This window comes from Chelonia mydas, chromosome 2, assembly GCF_015237465.2.
Source record: "Chelonia mydas isolate rCheMyd1 chromosome 2, rCheMyd1.pri.v2, whole genome shotgun sequence".
Taxonomy (NCBI): Eukaryota; Metazoa; Chordata; order Testudines; family Cheloniidae; genus Chelonia; species Chelonia mydas.
In genome coordinates, this window is record NC_057850.1 from 69,451,638 (window position 1) to 69,470,381 (window position 18,744).

The 18,744-nt window shown below is 41.6% G+C and overlaps 1 protein-coding gene across 8 annotated transcripts in view; it reads left to right on the forward strand.

Moving 5' to 3' along the window:
- The window catches only part of PCMTD1 (protein-L-isoaspartate (D-aspartate) O-methyltransferase domain containing 1), an 84,902-nt gene that overhangs the window by 24,026 nt on the left and 42,132 nt on the right, over positions 1-18,744 (forward strand). For 5 of the 8 annotated variants that reach the window (XM_007058777.4, XM_043539632.1, XM_043539633.1 and 2 more), the window contains exon 2: positions 16,297-16,727. The exons of 2 other annotated variants lie outside the window; for them this stretch is intronic. In XM_007058777.4, coding sequence (XP_007058839.1) covers positions 16,421-16,727 — 307 coding nt within the window. In that variant the 5' untranslated portion in view covers positions 16,297-16,420. Of the gene's footprint in view, positions 1-14,608; positions 14,706-16,296; positions 16,728-18,744 lie in introns of those variants that run through there. One more of the 8 variants, XM_027821298.3, reaches the window with a different exon arrangement.

An 18,744-nucleotide genomic window follows, 5' to 3' on the forward strand; every position in this document is an offset into this window, starting at 1 on the left:
TTTTCTGTGCACATTTTTGTGTGCGCGGTATTTTGCCTTGTGCACGGGGTTTAGGATCTGTGTGCGCGCACAGCTTAGAGGGAACAGGGGCTGGTGGTAAGGAGCAGCCCATGAGAGAGACAGACTGCTCCGGTGGCACATCTCTCCGTGTTGAGGCCTACTGTGGACGATGTGCTCCTTGGAGAATCAGGACAGTCATTGGTGCCAGAGCACCGACTAGTACAGACCCCGGTATCACATACATCTGAACTGCTCTAAGGAGTTTTATTCCCTCTCTGTCACAGGGGCATATGTTCTTGCTTCTTTCCAGCAGCAAACTCTCTCCTCCGAGGGCGGTGGTCGGCAGCACAGAAGGTCCTGCCAGCTTTCCTAATAGGGCTCAGCTGCCATGGGCTTCTCAGGAATGGCACTGGACTGGACAATACCAAATGACCCATTCTGTATTCCTATGTATGCTCTCAGCTTGCAGGAGGCAGACTTCCATATAGCTATCCATCTGGCCAGTGCTACCTAAGATGCACAGTGGGGCCTATCCTTTACTAGTACAGAGTTCTGCCATTTGGACTCTCCACAGCGCCAAAAATAATCACGAAATGCCTGACAGTAGTGGCAGCACAGTTAAGGAGATAGGGAATCTGCATATATTGTAGCTGGATGATTGGCTGATCAGAAGCAGGTCCCAACAGGAGACTGCTACAGCCTTAAACATGTCCTCTTGTTGCTCTGTCATCTAAGACTCCTTGTGAACTACCAGAAATCATGCCTCACACAATCACAGCCGATAGAGTTCACTGTCAGCAAGAACCCGCGTCCTAGAAGACAGATTCTGGTCTCCAGTTGCCGGCAAACTACCTAAAATGAAATCAAATGACAGAGTGTACGTGTCTGTTACTCCTTGGTAACATTTTGGCATATACATTTGTGATGCTGCTTGCGAGATTATATTACAAATGTGGTAGAGGTCCACATGCTCCCAGTCCAGACATCTCATGAATAAGAGTTAGTCCTGCCTCAGGTACTGCGAGAGAGCTTACTTGGTGGCTTGACCCAATGAATGTACCAAAAGGGGTTCCTTTCTCTACTCTGTGCCAAAGGCTTATCACAGGCTCCTCAGGGACAGGCTGGGCCATATGCAGATGCAAGGCACATGCTGTCAGGGTGACCTAGAACTGCCCATGACTCTTCTGGAGCTGAGGACCATCATACTGGTCTGTGTAGCATTTCTTTTCTGTTCTGCAGAACTCTACGGTGAAAATCCTGACAGACACATCCATAATGCATTATATGAACAAGCCAAGAGGTGCTTGGTCATCCCCTTTCTACCAAGAAGCCATCAAGCTTTGAATGTGATGTCATCAAACCCTGTTGTTTCTACATCTTCCAGGGGTCAACAATGATGCATGGTAATCATCCATAAATTGTCGCTGAGGAAGTCCTTGATAGGGCCCATATTCTGTAAGTGGGGGCTCCCATAATAGAAATCTCTTCACCACAGAAGAGGGGGACAATGGATCGACGTTCACAACATGTCCCTTGTAAGTACCCAGTTACAGCTTGTCTGTGGTCTAGAAAAACAGATGATCCATCTAGCATTTCTAATTTGAGGATTACTACGAATCTTGGCCAACTGGTCAAACAAGTTCCAGACAATGATTTTCTAGTCATAGATCTAGCTATGCTCTAGCTTAAGGTCCTCCAGCTGAATGTTGAAAGATTGTCTGCTGCAAAGTTGGACCTTATTGGTGTTCTGGCAGGGATGAAATTGTCTAGAATTATGCCAGGTTGGTTAGTATATGCAATGGCTCTGTTTTTGAGAAATTGACATTTCTGTGTGCATATTGGTGATACAAGTGCTTGGCGGCACCAGAAGAATGACCTTCCACAAGGATCATTATGATCTCCAACATTTATTGAACGTATATTCAAATAACCTACCATATGTTCTCTGTTCTGAAAGCAGATATGGTGTTCTGAAAAGAAAGCACAGTGTTCTGAAAGCAGATATGGTGTCTGTGGCCGATCATTGTCATCAGTGGTGCCTGATACCAAGTGGAAGTTAGACTGTGTCAAGTGTTTTCCACTTACATCGACTTCAGAGAACTGAACATAGTTCTCAATGGTCAGCAAATAAAGCATGATTCACACCCAGTATATCTAGGCATCACATTGGCTAGAACTCTCCGATATCATGACCATCTTAGAAAGACAGCAACTAAGGTCAAAACACACAGCAACTTGCTTGGAAAACTGGCCAGAAAAACATGGGGTGCCAGTGACGAAATGCTACAAACTTCAGCCTTGGCACTCTGGTATTCAGCAGCGGAGTATTGTGCTCCAGTATGGGCTCACTCGTCTCACACAAAGATGATCAACCTACAACTTAATTCCAACATGCATATTATTTCAGGCACACTTAAATCTACTCCTCTACCATGGTTACAGGTTTTCTGCAAAATTACTCAGCCCAGTGTTCGCAGAGAGGAAAGCGTAGCAAAGCTTGTGACAAAATTGCATGATATGCCCACATCTACCATTAATTAAAGATTTGTTTTATCCATCAGATGGCTGTCTGCCCTCACGTTGCCCATTGTGGATAAACTTACTGGGTGAGGGATTTATGGTAGAAGATGCATGGCAAACTTCATGGTCTGCAGAGAAAGTGACAAATTATCTTGTCTCAGACCCCACTCAAAGTCAGCCCGGGTTTGATTTACCACAAATGCAATGGAGGCTTCTGAATTCGTTTCCTACCGGACATGAAATGTCTGCTGCAGTGGAATTTTGGTGACATTTTAGAGACAGTCCATTATGTCAACATGGGCACTCACAAATCATGACACACATTGTTGAGGACTACAAAATGACTCAGATTCCTGGAGGTCTTCATGCCTTGAGCATCGTTAATAAGAACACTGTGGCCTGGCTTGATCGGATTGTATGCGCCAAATAAATAAACCACAGAAGGCAACATTAAATGCCTGAAATTCGGCTCCAGAGGGAGTGTGAGCCAAGGCCGATTGCCAGAAGCCTTTCTCCTTCTGTGGCCTCAAGGACTCATGTATGCCTGACTGCCAATTCTCCTCATCCCCAGGGTAAAATCCAAGATCAAACCGGGCAAGGTTATGATAATCCTGATAGTCTGTTGCTGGTTGATACAGTTTTGGCTGTCATACGTATTTCAGGTGGCCTCTTGTGCACCTCTCAACTTGCCCGCTCAGAACCAAGGTCAGAACCAAGAACCAGGGTCACATGCTACACCCAGAACCACAGTCATTGCATCTGATGGCATGGAAGTTGTCTGGTTGAATGCTACTGACAGACACTGCTCCTTACAGTTTCAGGAAAATCTCTTACAAAGCAGAAAACCTTCCATTAGGAAAACTTACTCTCAAAATGGATTTTTTTTTTTAAAGTAGGTAGCCCAACAGAATCTGGACACAGTAGAGACCCTGATACCAAAAATCCTCAACTACATGCTGTATCTGAAACATACTGGACTGTCATTTGACTCTCTCAAGGTTCATCTTGCAGCAGGATTGGTGCGTCACACCCTGGTACAGTCATACTGTGTTCTGACATCCCATATTATAAAAATTCAAGAGCCTACTTAATTCTTACTTTCTGGTTAGAGACCAGAATCTCAAGTAGACCTCAGCATGGTCTGAAAACTTATGGAGCCTTTGTTTTGAACCACTGTCTGATCGCTTGGTATACCACTTGACCATCAAGACTGTCTTTCCGTTTGCTGTAACTTCAGCACGGAGAGTCAGTGAACTCCAAGCTCTGGCCAGACCGTGTTACACATCCCTTCCATAGAGACAAGGTAGCATTGGGACCAAACTTCAAGTTCATCTCTAAGGTGATGTTGGAATTCTATCACAACCAATCAGTTACCTTGTCCATCTTTTTCCTGAAACCTGCACTTAACACTAGGAGCAGAGCTACATACGTTGGACATGTTGTTATTTTAATAATACTAAGCTCTTCAAGCTGTCTTCCACCCTTCTTCATGGATATATCCTGCCCATCAAAAAGCGACACCATATTGTCTCAGATAATCTTAGTGGATCAGACCGTGCATTTCCACCTGGTATCAGATGGCTGATGACCATCTCCCTCTGAACATCAAGGCACACTTCCATGAAGACAGAGGCAGCATCTTCTGCCTGCCTCAGGAATGTGCCAGTCTCTGAGATTTCAAGGCTACAACATGGAACAACCCACTGACTTGTGTTAAATATTATGCCCTTCACGTGGCAGGCAGGTCAGATGCTAAATTCAGGTCAGTACTTCAATCGCTGTTTGATAAAGCTGAAACTCCTCACTCCTACTACCAAGGGAGGGTACTGCTTGCCATTCACTTACCATACTGACTGCATCACAAAGAACTACAGTTACTGTTGGATAAGTAACCATTCTATTCCCTACAGCATCTTCCCTTGATCTATATTCTTAGATTTCTATGTAATGGATGCCAGTATTCTGTCTGCTGTAATAAGTAATTCAATATCCTATCTGTCAAGGAGGACAAGCACTCTTTAGAGTACCTATTTTCTTTTAAATTTAACACTTACTAATGCTAATGTCTGGTGCCTCTCGGTTCCTTGAATGTATCCTTTTGTTTAAATGGAGATGTCTGGAAGCCCATAGGTTAGACTTTTTTTCTCGGCATTTAGAACAGCAAGCATTGAAACCACTGTTACATAGTAAATCAGATAAAAAATTGTTGAAAGAATATAACCTTTTTTTCTGACGCTTAGAGAGCTGGACTACCCAAACTTTAATTTTGGATAATAGGATAGTTTTGTAAAAGAATGCATCAGGAACTGATTGTTATAGATGGAAAAACCAAGAAAAGTAATAAGTGGCTTATATAAGGGTCCCTTGAGAAAGCCCTTGTGATTTACTGTGTTGTAAAATGCACAAGTAAGTTCTCCATGACAGGAAATGTATCTCGACCTGAAAATGACAAGCTATACAACATATGGAATGCATGTGGGCCAAACACCACCTTCAGCATTCAACCTATGCTAAGTGTGGCAGGGAAGGGAGGAGTGGAATTTCAGACAAGAAAAACAAACCTAGTTTGACAGGAGACAGTTACTTGGAAAGGAGTCGGTGCCAGTTCTAGCTCAAAGAAAATAACTGCAGTACTCTGTGCGGGCAGTCAGGCAAATGATTAAACAGTTTCCCCTGTCCAGTTCCCATAGATAAATAACACCTCAGTAAGGGAACTGCAAACATCTGCTACATAGAAGGCCATAAGAGATGCCCACAATTCAACCCATAGTCTGGAAGTACTCTTTGATTTCTCATTTATGCTTAGCTCAGTGAGGATTCCCACCTGACGTTCTTCTGAAAATTATATTGCTCAAGCTTAAGCCCCAGTTCTGTAAACTGCTCGGCGAAGGCATGCACTTACACCTGCATGTTGTCCCTTATGCCATGTGGAGCCCAACTGACTTCAGTGGATGTGCTTGAGCAGACACTCTGGGTGCAGAGGACTCCAGGTGAAAATAAAAGTGCATCCACACAGATCAGTTTTAACATCAGTAGGGCTGTATGTGAGCATAGGAGTCTGCTTTGCTGTACAATACAGATTTTTATACTGCACTCATCACTACAGTATCTAGTGCCTTCCATTAGTGCATTAAGTAATCTGACTAGGTATCTGTCACATGTCTGTTTCTCATCTCCCAAGAGGGAGAAGCATGTGCAATGGAGTGTCTTGCTTTGGTAGTGTCTTTTTAAATATGAATATACATGTTGCTGTAAGTTACTCCTGATGGAATTCTGCACCTAAAATATTGTGTGCAGAATTTTTAAAATTCTGCATATTTTATTTGTCAAAATAACACCATATAATCATGCCGTTTTGAATTGTTTTGGTAATTTGTTTCAAAATGCCTGTCGGCAAGTATGTCTGTAACAATACAGACAACAAAAAAGAATCAGGAAATATTTTTTAGCAAATAGATTCCTTACTAGGCATATTAGCACATCTGTATGGCCCCACAGAGTAGATGGCAATATTAATATTTCCATGCATGTCAAGCACAGAAGACTTTTAGGGTATGTCTACACAGCAAAGAAACACCCGTGGCTGGCCAGTGCCAGACAACTCAGTCTCTTGGGGCTCGGGCTGTGGGGCTGTTTCATTGCTATGCAGACTTCCAGGCTCAGACCAGAGCCGGAGCTCTGGGACCCTCCCACCCTGAATGGTCCTAGAGCCTGGGCTCCAGCCCTAGGCCACAGCGATGAAACAGCCCTGCCGTCCAAGCCCTGAAAGTTCAAGTTGGCTGGCATTGGCCAGCCGTGGGTTTTTCTTTGCAGTGTAGACATATCCTAAAGGGCAGCACATCCTTATTTTGAGAATGAGGCAGATCACTACAGGTCTTGCTCGACAGTTTATCAGCATATAGTACCAATGTCCACGCAGTGCTTAGAATATTCTAGTCGGTTTCTGAATTCTAGCTAGCAACAGCTCCTAACGAAAGTCAGTGAGAAACTAAACTTTTCATGAAGTGAGCATCTTAAAATACTCAAGGGGATGCAAACAATAAATTCAGAGAAACTGCTCCTTAAAAACATCTTTCCAAACTCAGAAGAGTGGTCAGTAGTTGAGTAAGTATCCTGTCTTATATCTGCAAATAGGCTAGTTATAGATAAGCTAATTATCTTTAAAGGGTACTATATTTCTGCAGCATTCTCAACAGGGGAGTGGGAGTAAGGGATGTCTCAGAATAACAGGCAGAGCCCCAAAACAGTCTAATGCCTAACAAGGAACAAGAATGAAATATATAAATATATTCAAAATTTCAACTTGAATCAGGAATATGCTAAAAGAAATGAATACTTTAAGGGGAGGGGGGAAACAGTTTAGAGATAGGGGCCCCATACTTTGGAAGACTGCATCCAATGAAGTTAGCTCACGAAAGCTTATGCTCTAATAAATTTGTTAGCCTCTAAGGTGCCACAAGTACTTCTTTACTTTTTGAGACATCAGAGGCATTCCTCCCTAGAAGCCAAATACAAGTATTTATGCATGTAGATAGGGCCATGAGTCTCCCTTCTATTTGTCCAATACAGAAATATTTCTAACACTTGCAGCTGAAAGATGCTTTGGATAGTGTGAGCAGTGTGTTGCCTTCCAACTGGAGGCTTACCAGCCCAGAAAAGTAAGAGTTGCATTCAGGCAGCTGTGTAAATCTAGTCTAATGTGGTCCATGTCACAGAATAGGCTATACCTTCAATGTCGAGACAAAAGGTAAGTTATTCTGAATACCTATGGTAGCAGTAAGTGGTTTTTTTTCTTTAAGTGGTTGTATAGTATAGGGTTTCTAGTCACTACACTATTACAGCTGTTACATAACAAAGTGAGATTTTAAATGTAAACTGCAAAGCTTCTGCACTATCCTAATTGATCAGATTAGTTACAAGTACATTAGACCTGTGAAAACATTTCTATATAGTCATACTAAATAAGCATAAAAATATCAAGAGTAGGAACACAAAAGGAAAATGAGTGTAAAAGCCCTCTATTTTGTTGTAGTATTTGTGTCAACTGAATATGCCAATAAATGGTGAGTGTGGTTTCTCCTGCACCTCGTAAAGGTGAAACATTGAACTCTCAGCTCAGGAGAAAGTGGGGGAGGAGGGGGTTCTAAAGTGGTTTTAAGTAACCTTTTGTGCCCTCCTGATCCTCAGTTGATCCTGGTGCTGGAGAGGCCCTGGTGTGAACTTAGACCTGGGTGCATGTAAGTTATGGCAGCTTTCCTAGGCTGGTTTATGGGTCACGTACTGCCCAGAATCTCTGCTGTGCTGTATGCTCTCTGCGCCTCTGACGTGCCCCCTGTGTCAGGCATTGTGAGGAGGTCCTCCCAGGGCAGTTACACAGTTGTCTTCTACTGTGTCTGCATTGCGCAGAATCCTTTTGCTCCTGGAACTGGAGCTTTGAATCCTTTTTATGGTGTTCAGCCTTTTTACCCAGCCTAAAAGGGGTGGAGCAGATGAGAATATCCTGTGATGTCTTTAATATCAGTGTATAGATGATTATCATAGCATGTGTAAGGGTTAGCCTTGAAATAAAGTATTCTTTCCTTTTCCCTCACCCATTGAAGTGAGTTGACAAGGAAAATATAAAATAAATGGTGAGGGGATCAGCTATTCCAGAACACTTGGCACTTCTATTGTTTTGGATTGCTGTTTAGAGACTAAACATATCTAAACAACTGACCAAAGTTCTGGGCAGAGGTAAGAGAGAGTAGGCCTCTTGTCCTGATTACCTTGAAAAGATCACTGATCAGAGAAGGGCAGAATGACTGCTTCTCCTTCTTTCCCGTCCTGCTACTTTGCTAAATTTTCCTCTAACTTCAAATTACTTTCAATGACTGTAAATGTAAATTTTTCTCCAGTTACCGATTCTAATATGTACAGTTGAGGTAAGAGTTCTTATGACTTGGTATGAGCTTTCTTCAAAATGCAGTGTGGGCACAACTGTTTTGGTGAAGGAAGTGAGATGGGAGGCAGGTTGTCATTTTTAGCTTCCAGTTGGCTACATTTGTCAATCAGTGCTGCAGGATGTTTTTAGGACCACATTTATACCTGTGCTTGGGATGAGACCAGCGCAAGGATACAGGGCCTCTTACACTAATGGTATTCCCCCAGTGGGAGCTTACGCTGTCCCTACAGCTCCCAAGTACCATTGCACCTGGCTCAACTGGGACTGGAGTAGGGACAAATTTCCATCTATAGGTATAGTAGCTGGTCTGCAGGGCTGAAAGCACATGGTGCATTTTTTTGAGTTTTCTGTAGCAAAAGTTGTCCAAAATAAAAGAAAAGGGGGGTGTTATGGATAGTGCCCAATAGGAGATCATATTTGGTATTCATTAGAATTATTGAAACATTTGAATTAAAAATATATATAAAAGGTGCCCTGCAAAAGCAAAGTTTATTGAGATTGTCTTTTTTTTTTTTATATAAATATGCCGGAAGTGTTCCCTTCCTCTCATGTCATAAAGGGTGCTCTGCTTTGTTTTTCACATTAGATATTTAGATCCTACCTAGCCAGGAAAAGATGATGATGACTGGACAACTGGTGAAATGATATCACAAGAGTCATGACTGAAAGCTTGAACAAGTGATGAGGGGTTGTGCTTGTCCACGTATATGGCTGCATATTTTGCTGGGCGTGGGGAAGCCATCAAAATGTGCTTTTCCTCCCTGGTCCTAGAAGGGCACATTTTGATGGGCTCCCCTTACCTATCAACACCGGCTCCTTAAGATCTGTGCTCCTTTCCGCGACCCAACCCATGTCATGCAGTAAGTATCCAGATTATGTCTGGACTCCATGTTGTAGACACAAGAGCCTGGGATTTTGGATTAAATGGTTTCGCTTCCATCCACTTTAACTCCAATCTCACATAATTACAGAATCCCTGACTGATTCAGTGTACTTTGGAAAGTGAATCACTTGCTGAAACCAAGAGCTAAGGGCAGGGGCCTCACTGAGACTTCAGTTTGCCAGTGCACTTGCTCGGTTGGTATGTTCAAAAAAGGTTGTACGTTCTCAATAGCAAAAAGAGCCCATTTTGACATGATGGGGAATGGATTTCAAGTGATTCTGTACACAAGGCCTTAGACCCTGGAATGTTGCAATGGTAAAAGTTCTGTTGGCGTAGTGCAGGGATCGGCAACCTTTGGCACACGGTCCGTCAGGGAAATCCGCTGGTGGGCTGGAACGGTTTGTCTACCTGCAGCGTCCGCAGGTTCGGCCGATCCTAGCTCCTACTGGCCGCGGTTCGCCATTCCAGGCCAATGGGGGCTGCGGGAAGCAGCGTGGTACGTGTAATCAAAACAATTGTGTTAGTTGAGGTCTTGTCCACTGGAGTAGAGTGGAGTGGGAACTGATGAGTGGAGGGTTGGTGGCTCAAGGAATGGGCTGGAGGGTATGATCCCTCCCAGAAACGCATATTGTCCATTCTTTAGAGTAGGTAGAACTACTGTGGTGGTGTCCTTGGTGCCCCCTGTCAACAACTTGTTCAAACAGCTGGATAGATGCAGCATGTATTTCTGTGCATCTCCATCCTTCCTCCACTGTAGCAGCTGTTCGCACCACTCCTTCGCATCCCTCGTGTTTTGTTTGGAGTCTTGGAGAACTTGTCCTCATTTGAGTACTTTGTTTCATCTCTGATTGCAATCAGTTGTTCTGAAATTGTTAGTGGGGTTCTCCCCAATGAGATTGCCAATAATCAAATAGAGAACAGTTGTTAGGTTGGGTAGTAGTGGTGGTGCTGGCAGCCCATGATAACTGTTACAGCTACTCGGAATTTTCCAGCTCGTGCAGTAATTAAGTGCTGGTGAAAAGTGTTTGCAGCCATACTGGGGAGAAAGCATTTGCCCATATATTCTGCCTTTTCATCAGCTTTTTCTGGCCAGTTAACAAGGTATGTATTTGATAAGTGTGTGGGTATATCTGCCTACATTATGGTTCGTTAATTATTATCACTTGCATCTTCAAGAGTCTCTCTCCCATGAATGAAATATGTGTCAGCCTGAGCCATTTAATCTGTGTCTGGGGGTCCAGCTGGGTACTGAACAATTCCTGGTTTTCAGCCAACTTGTGGTATTCTGGGTTATTGCCAGCTTCCTGCCTGATGCCAAATGCCTCACCTCATTCATCTCTGCAGGGGGTGGAGAGGTGCTGCCATTTCTTTCTCCTCTCCAGGACATGAAGTTATTCTCCATGGTTAAGTGGAGAGGTGGTAGATGCCCTGCTGAACATAGCATCTAGTTTGTTACAAAAAAGCACTAATAATGTGTTGGTGCCAGAACTAGTATTGTTCTCCTTCACTTTCTGGTACTTTTGTCTCAGCTCTTTTCCTTTTGCATGGAATTGACTTGGAACCTAAGGCCCATTAACTTTCAATGAGACTTATGTTCCTAAATGCCCAAGCCCCATTTGAGACTGGAACTTTTTGGCACTTTTGAAAATGTTATCCAATATCTTGTTTTCGAGAGTACTGGAACTAACTTGATTACAGGTATTTTAGTTTTCATATTGGCCAGTATGGAAGAATTGGCTGAGAACCTGGACGTTTAGGTAATGCTGATCACAGAAGAACATGGTACTAGGAACAGAGGATGAAAGCACTAGTATAAAGATAATGAACTTTAAAAATAAAATAATAAACCCCTGTAAGTCTATAGTTAGGATTCCATGAACGCAAACTAAAGTAGTAATATCTGAAGGGATTAATGTTCAAGGTACAACAGAAAAGAAAAATGGAAGGAAAATGGAAAGTAGTAAGACCAATATGGTTATACTAGTGCAGGGGTTCTCAAACTGGGGGTCGGGACCCCTAAGGGGGTCACGAGGTATTACATGGTGGGGGGTCGCGAGCTGCCAGCCTCTACCCCAAACCTCGCTTTGCCTCCAGCATTTATAATTATGTTAAATATATAAAAAAGTGGTTCTAATTTGTAAGGGGTCACCAGTACAAAAGTTTGAGAACCAATATATAGTGACTTTTAAAGGCCTAAAATTTAAAAAGGGATTTATTTTTTTTTAAGTGTGTAGCAGAGGGGAGATACTACATGGGGTAATAAAGATATGTAAAGTCAAAACTGAAAGGGCATGAATAGATTGTAGTGGGTGTCAGTTCTTATGCAATCCAAGCAGCTTAATGTTCTGAAAGGTTTGTGAAAATACTGTGCATATAACAATTCCACTGGGCATTAAGAATCTTATTAGGAGAATTCAAATAGTTTTACTTATTGAATTTGGAAGCTAAATTTTCACAAATGGGTATTTAAATTGAACATGCAATTTTCAGTTCTCCAATAATGAATGCATTTTCTCCAGTATATTCAGCCATTTGGAACATGCGTTCCTGAATATTTTGTCACTGTTTTGTAGATTCTTCTTTATTGACCTTCTGCAATTCTTAAAGTACATATATCACTGTTAGAGGGCAAGTTGCACTTTAGATCTCTTTAGTTTCTCTTAGTGCAACCTGTCATCAGAGAGGTGCACTCATCTTCACCCTTCTCAGGTGGAACCATGCAGTCCTACCACTACAATGCTGCACTCCCTACCTCTCACCCCTAGTTTACCGATTGTGATAACATGACAGATCCACCTATGCTTGGCATCTGTAAGCCCTTTTCTTCCAGGAATCTGACCAGTGGCTGATTAAAATGTCTCAGAAACAGCTTCTTTAAAACAAAGTATTATTTATTCACCCAAAGGTATGTAGCAAGCAGAGAAAAGGGATAAACCCAACGCCTGGGTCTTACCTAAACTTTATTCCTTCTTTACAAGTTTTAATTGTGAGGAAAGAATGTAGACATCCATACCCTTGAACTGGGAGAGACAAACACCTCTGCAGAACTCTCTGAGAAACTCACCTCCTGTTGCAGCTGCCCATTTGCCTCCTTTCCTCTCTTCTTTGGGTCAGGGTCTTTAACCTGAAGCATGGCAGAAGGCCATTTACCAATTAATAGCTCCCCCATTGTTCCGTTAAGGACCGTTGGTATTCTTTCTGGGGCACCTTATCTTTGTCATTGTTTTGATTTGTTTCCTGTTTCTATGCTCCTATCAGCTTCCTTTGATTTAACTCCAAGCAGGTATATTGAGGTGCATATATTTATAAAATATACAGATGGCTCCATCATTCTCCACAACATACAATATTCATTATTTGCAAACTATTTGTATTGCGTATTATTGTATTTGTTGGGTCTTTTGTGTCCAAAATGAATGTATCATCTGGTGACAAAGCAGCAAAACAAAAGATGATGGAAGGACCAAAATACCCATATTGATTTTTCTGCTCACATTCAAGTCCAGAGGGGACCATACTTCTTAAAGTTATACAAGGTGTACAAAATATTTGTCCATTAGTTACTTTCAATGGTTAAAATATTATCTGAGACAAAACATTGTATAGGTAAAGTATCAAAGGACATAAATATAAATTTATGAAGACAAGTTATTACCACTGAATTGCGTATAGATCTGTACCCTAAAAGATGAGAATACTACATCATCATACAACAGCAAAATGGAGCCTTTGTCTTTAAGAGGAATATGGGGACTGTTGACTCAGTTTGAGTTTTTTATGTTGCTAAGTGATACCATTCTTAGAGTTGTTAAGCAAGAATAAAGCAGATTAGGACATCCCTTTAAATTTCTCCAGGACAAGTTGCAAGTACATGAATTTTCTTTCCCTAGCTTCTCTTGTGATACGTTTACATAAAGGTTACAATCCACCTCCAGACAACTACTGGTGGCTTCATTTACAATTCTTGCAGGAAAGCCTTAGAGTTACAGAAATCTTTCATACAGTGATAATGGGCTAAGATTGGCCAAGTTAATGTTGTGGAAGCATTTTAACTTTTGAAAGTCCTGACATTAATGGTGCCCCAATGTAATTTTTGTATCACTGTAATATTTCTATATCAGTCTCTTCATTCTGTTTGCTTTTCTTGTCACAAAATTCAGCAGTTCTGCTGTATTATGGACATTGTATAACTAGGGTTCTCTGGTAAAGTACCTCACTCCACCAATAGTGTTGCACTGGTAACTTCAATAAACCTAACGTTAAGGCCCAGATTTTCAGTCAGTTTTAGGGTTGTACAATTGTGTATACCTGCAGTTTGTAACCTTGCAAATTCCTGACTTCTTAGAACACACAAATAGGAATGCATAAACTAGGGATTTGAATAGGCATATGAAGGAGAGTATTCTAAAATAGGCCAAAACCTCACTGGGATATATGATCCTGGCTGCAAGTGCCAGTTGGAATGAGTTTAAGTAGTTAGTAGTAAAATAGCAGCTGGTATGGTTTTTGTGAATGAAGTCTTATATATTCTGTTAGAATGCATTCAAGCCATACAAGGCAAAATGCCCATATTTGCTTGGCACACATTAATTAGCAGATAATTGGAGCCAGGCGAATTTCTGCTAACATTTTATTCACTAATTTTTTAAAATACAAATATGCGAATTAAGTGTGGTGTTGTCATCTCCTATTTTACTGTTTTGGTTTATATGTGTGCACCATTGTCAATGTATTGATTGGAGTGATACAAATATTTGTAGTATTTTTTGTCCTCTAGTGGCTAACATGAAAAGTTCTACCACCTGAGCTCCCAAGTGTATTGGATTTTGTGGAACATTCCACTTTTGAGTAGAATTGGGCTGGTGGTAATTCTGCACTGCCAGTGCAGATAATATTCTGTGGGGGGGCGGGCTCCATCCATATATGAAGCCTAGGTGGAGGTCTGTGGCATATATGACAACTTCCTGCCATATCCTTGGGTGACCATATTGAATAAAGTTAAAGTATCTTTGGGGTCGACTGTATGAAATGAATGGTGATTGTGTTCTACTCCTTGGGGACAGGCTGCCACAGCTCCTCCAGGGACCAAAACCAGTGGGTGGTGGTGAAGATTATAATACCCCTCAGAGAGGTACCACCTCCGAGAAAGGCTCACATATATTAGTTTAAACTGGATTATTCAGAGACCAAGAGACAAAGGCAGGATTTTTGGATAAATAGCCTGAGTTTACACTGACTTGGGACTCTTCTTCCTGATCCAACAGATGGACAGGACTTTATGTCCAAGGGATGCCCCAACCCTGGAAGAAGAGTTGGAATGACTTTCGCCTGCTTGAGCCCCATAATCCTGGGAAGCCTTTTGTGAGCTTTTAGCATGTATATAGAAATGTTTGTTGGGTTTTTAAATATATTTTCTCTGAAATGCTTTTATCTGAAGAATAAAAGTGCTTGCTTAGAAAGAGCCATGTGGTAACTTGTAACTGTTAGTAACACACTAGTAATCGCTCTTGAAGAGACTGCAAAGTACACATGCTGGCAGACTGGCTTGCTGGAGATATCACAGTAGATGGCAGGGGACTGTGCAGTTTTCACACCCCTCTTCAGAAAGGCATGGAACAAGGGTCCCTAGCCAAAAACAGGTGATGGCTTGAAACCTGAAAGCGGGAACTCCTGGAGTAGACCATGAAGGGGGGAATACAGGTGAAATTACTGTGAAACGAAAATTGTCCACTAAACTTTGAGCCAGGAACTGTGATTTCTGTTCTTACCTCTGTTGACTGATTGACTCTTTAGTTCTGTGAACTACATAACCTTACTGACCAAGACCTCATACCAAACCCTAGGAGACAGTCAAGTATTGGATTTTTAAGAGGCTGCTTTGGGGGAAAGGACACAAGTGTTTCAGTCAGACCTCAACTTGTCTGCTCAGCCACCGTGCCTTTCAGAATTAATAGAATTCTGTGGGTTTTGTTTAGCTGTCTCTAATCACTAGACCACAATCCTCTCCCAAAGCCAAAGATAGGACTTAGGATTCCTTATCTCCAATATCCTACTTCTGTCTAGTTAACGTGTAACTCACTGCCAGATTGTGTCCAGTTATCTTTCAGTGGCTGGTCCACATATAAGGTAGCAATTACTCTTGTGAATGGCAGAAAAAAGGTTGCCCCTTCCCTCACTTTTTTGTTGCTTCCTGATGCATTAAGAATGTTTGAAAGGTGTGTTTCCCAAAAAATGCCCCATTTCCCCCCTTGTAGCTGACAAACTTAATCATAGAATTTTATCAGTGTGTGAGTCTGAGCTGAATTTTATTCCAGCTCATGCATCATTATCCAAACTGCTAAGACCTGTGGAGTTGGTGAGGTGTTTAACCACTAGTGATGCAAACCACAAAGAACATAGCTTAACTTTATTGATTTGGATTCTATAGTTTGAAAATAAACAAAAAATCCAGGCATAACCTTTCCTTTTTAGGAAAGGAACACTTATTTGTCCAATAAGGCATGCTAGGTGGGATTTTCAAAAGTACCTGGGTGATTTAGGGGCATGAGTTCCACTGAAAGTCATGTAGATGCTATTGAAAAATCCCACCCAGTGTATTTTTAAAGCTTTTTTTTTTTTTTTTTTTAAGGTGCTCAGAAACCATTGAGATAGGTTCAGTGCAAGAGCCTAAACAGAGTAGAACGTGGTGAATATTCAGACCTGACAATTAGCAGGGGGGAAGGGGGAATCTTTGTATATGTAGACTAAGTAAATTGAATGTGGAAGACAAAGATTTAGGCATGGGATGCTACTGTCACTTTTTTAATACTTCATTAATTTTCCAGTGAAGTCGAACCACACTTCAAACCAGTAGCTTGCTACCCCTTTTGTGAAGTGATCTCTGTATTAATTAGTTGATGCTGCCTTTTTTCCTGTGAAATTCAAAACAAGTAAACTTTTTTTTTTCTCCCAGGATTCATTTGTGATGTTCTGATGTGCTGTTGAAAGGAAAAGAACAGAGTCTGTTACACACTGACCCTTCAAAACGCTCCTGCTAATGTATTTTCAAACTCATTGAATTATCATAGAAAATCGTCATGGGAGGAGCTGTGAGTGCTGGGGAAGACAATGATGATTTAATTGATAACTTGAAAGAAGCTCAGTATATTCGCACTGAGAGAGTGGAGCAAGCCTTCAGAGCAATTGACCGTGGTGATTATTATCTAGAAGGATACAGGGACAATGCTTATAAAGACTTGGCTTGGAAGCATGGAAATATACACTTATCAGCACCTTGCATTTATTCTGAAGTCATGGAAGCATTGAAACTTCAACCAGGATTATCTTTTCTGAATCTGGGTAGCGGAACCGGATATTTGAGTACAATGGTGGGATTAATATTAGGTAATTTTTTTTATTTTAAACATATATGAAATGTTGGTTGCTCAATGCAGTTTCTTAGATTAACATGTCAGCATTTTTGCCAGGGTTTTGTGACTTGATGTGTTATAGTTTTAAGTAATGTAATGAAAAAAGCATAGTTAGGAATTTGGAATGTGCTTTCAGAATATTGTGAAATATTTAAGAGCTGCTAGTTAATTCTTAGAAAAACTGTTATTGAAAAACATTTTTTAAGAATTACATTTTAATTAAAACAATATTTTTGCTGCTTAAGCCGCAGCCACAGATTAACCTTCTGTAGTCACCTGAAGCTGCAAGCCTCTTTGACATCATAATTCCCACACAAGCCAAATGTTGAGTCACAAAGAATATTATGATTTTCAACAGGGAGTAGGGGGAAACAATTATTTCTAAACTTTTCTGCAGTTTTTAAGTTCACGAAGGACTCCTAAAGATTGTTGCTCACATAGAAGGCAAGAAATTTACATGCTTAGGACACAAAGTAAGCTGTTCTTCACAAAATAACCTAGATTAAATAACAGAGCATTAATAAATTTTCTGGCAGATATTCACTGCTTAAGATTGGGGTTTTTTAAGTAAGTTAGCTGTGTAGTATACTACTCATCCCCTCAACTGTACTTAAAAAAGGCTGTACTACCAGCTGAAAAGAGAATGTGGTATATCATTGCTAACTGAATTTTAAAACTATATCTTAGAGCAGTGGTTCCCAAACTTGTTCTGCCGATTGTGCAGGGAAAGCCCCTGGCGGGCCGGGCCGGTTTGTTTACCTGCCGTGTCTGCAGGTTCAGCCGATCGCAGCTCCCACTGGCTACTCCAGGCCAATGGGAGCCGCTAGAAGCGGCGCGGGCCAAGGGACATACTGGCCGCCGCTTCCAGCAGCTCCCATTGACCAGGAGCAGCGAACCGCGGCCAGTGGGAGCCACGATCGGCCGAACCTGCGGACACGGCAGGTAAACAAACTGGCCCAGCCCTCCAGGGGCTTTCCCTGCAGAAGCAGTGGAACAAGTTTGGGAACCACCACCTTAGAGCAGAAAATTTACATTAAAATGCATTTGTTTTCATAATGAAAAACTAAGCTCTAGTGCTGATTTTTATATGTATCCTCAGATGTTTTCTACCTATCAATAATTTTGCATTACACAATGGAATTTCATTTATTTTGGTAGTGGGATGTAAGTGTCACAGACACATTTTTTTCTTCCACTAAATAAATATTTGCATCTCTCAGTACTGTTTTCTAGTTAGGGAAGCACTACTTTTACTGCTACAGAAATCTTACAAAATGTGTACTTTTTCCAGGATATGGAGTTCTTGAAGTCTTGGGTTACTAATTTTTACAAATAAAGATAATGGAGAGCAGAAAACCATTAAGGGAAGCAGATACTAATCTGAATGGAAGGAGAATATGTAACAGAATTAATCTGTCAATTCACTTTCAAGAGGTGTAGGATTCCTTCCAATTAATTTAAACAAAAGTCAAAGAGCTGATTCGGTGCTCCCTCTTGTGGAAACTGAAATTCATTTCCTTACCCAATACAAAAAAAAAGGAGTACTTGTGGCACCTTAGAGACTAACCAATTTATTTGAGCATGAGCTTTCGTGAGCTACAGCTCACTTCATCGGATGCATACTGTGGAAACTGCAGAAGACATTATATACACAGAGACCATGAAACAATACCTCCTCCCACCCCACTCTCCTGCTGGTAATAGCTTATCTAAAGTGATCATCAAGTTGGGCCATTTCCAGCACAAATCCAGGTTTTCTCACCCTCCGCCCCCCCCCCCCCACAAACTCACTCTTCTGCTGGTAATAGCCCATCCAAAGTGACCACTCTCTTTACAATGTGCATGATAATCAAGGTGGGCCATTTCCAGCACAAATCCAGGTTTTCTCACCTCCCCACCCCCCTCCAAAAACCACACACACAAACTCACTCTCCTGCTGTGGGTTTGTGGGGGGGGGGGGGTGAGAAAACCTGGATTTGTGCTGGAAATGG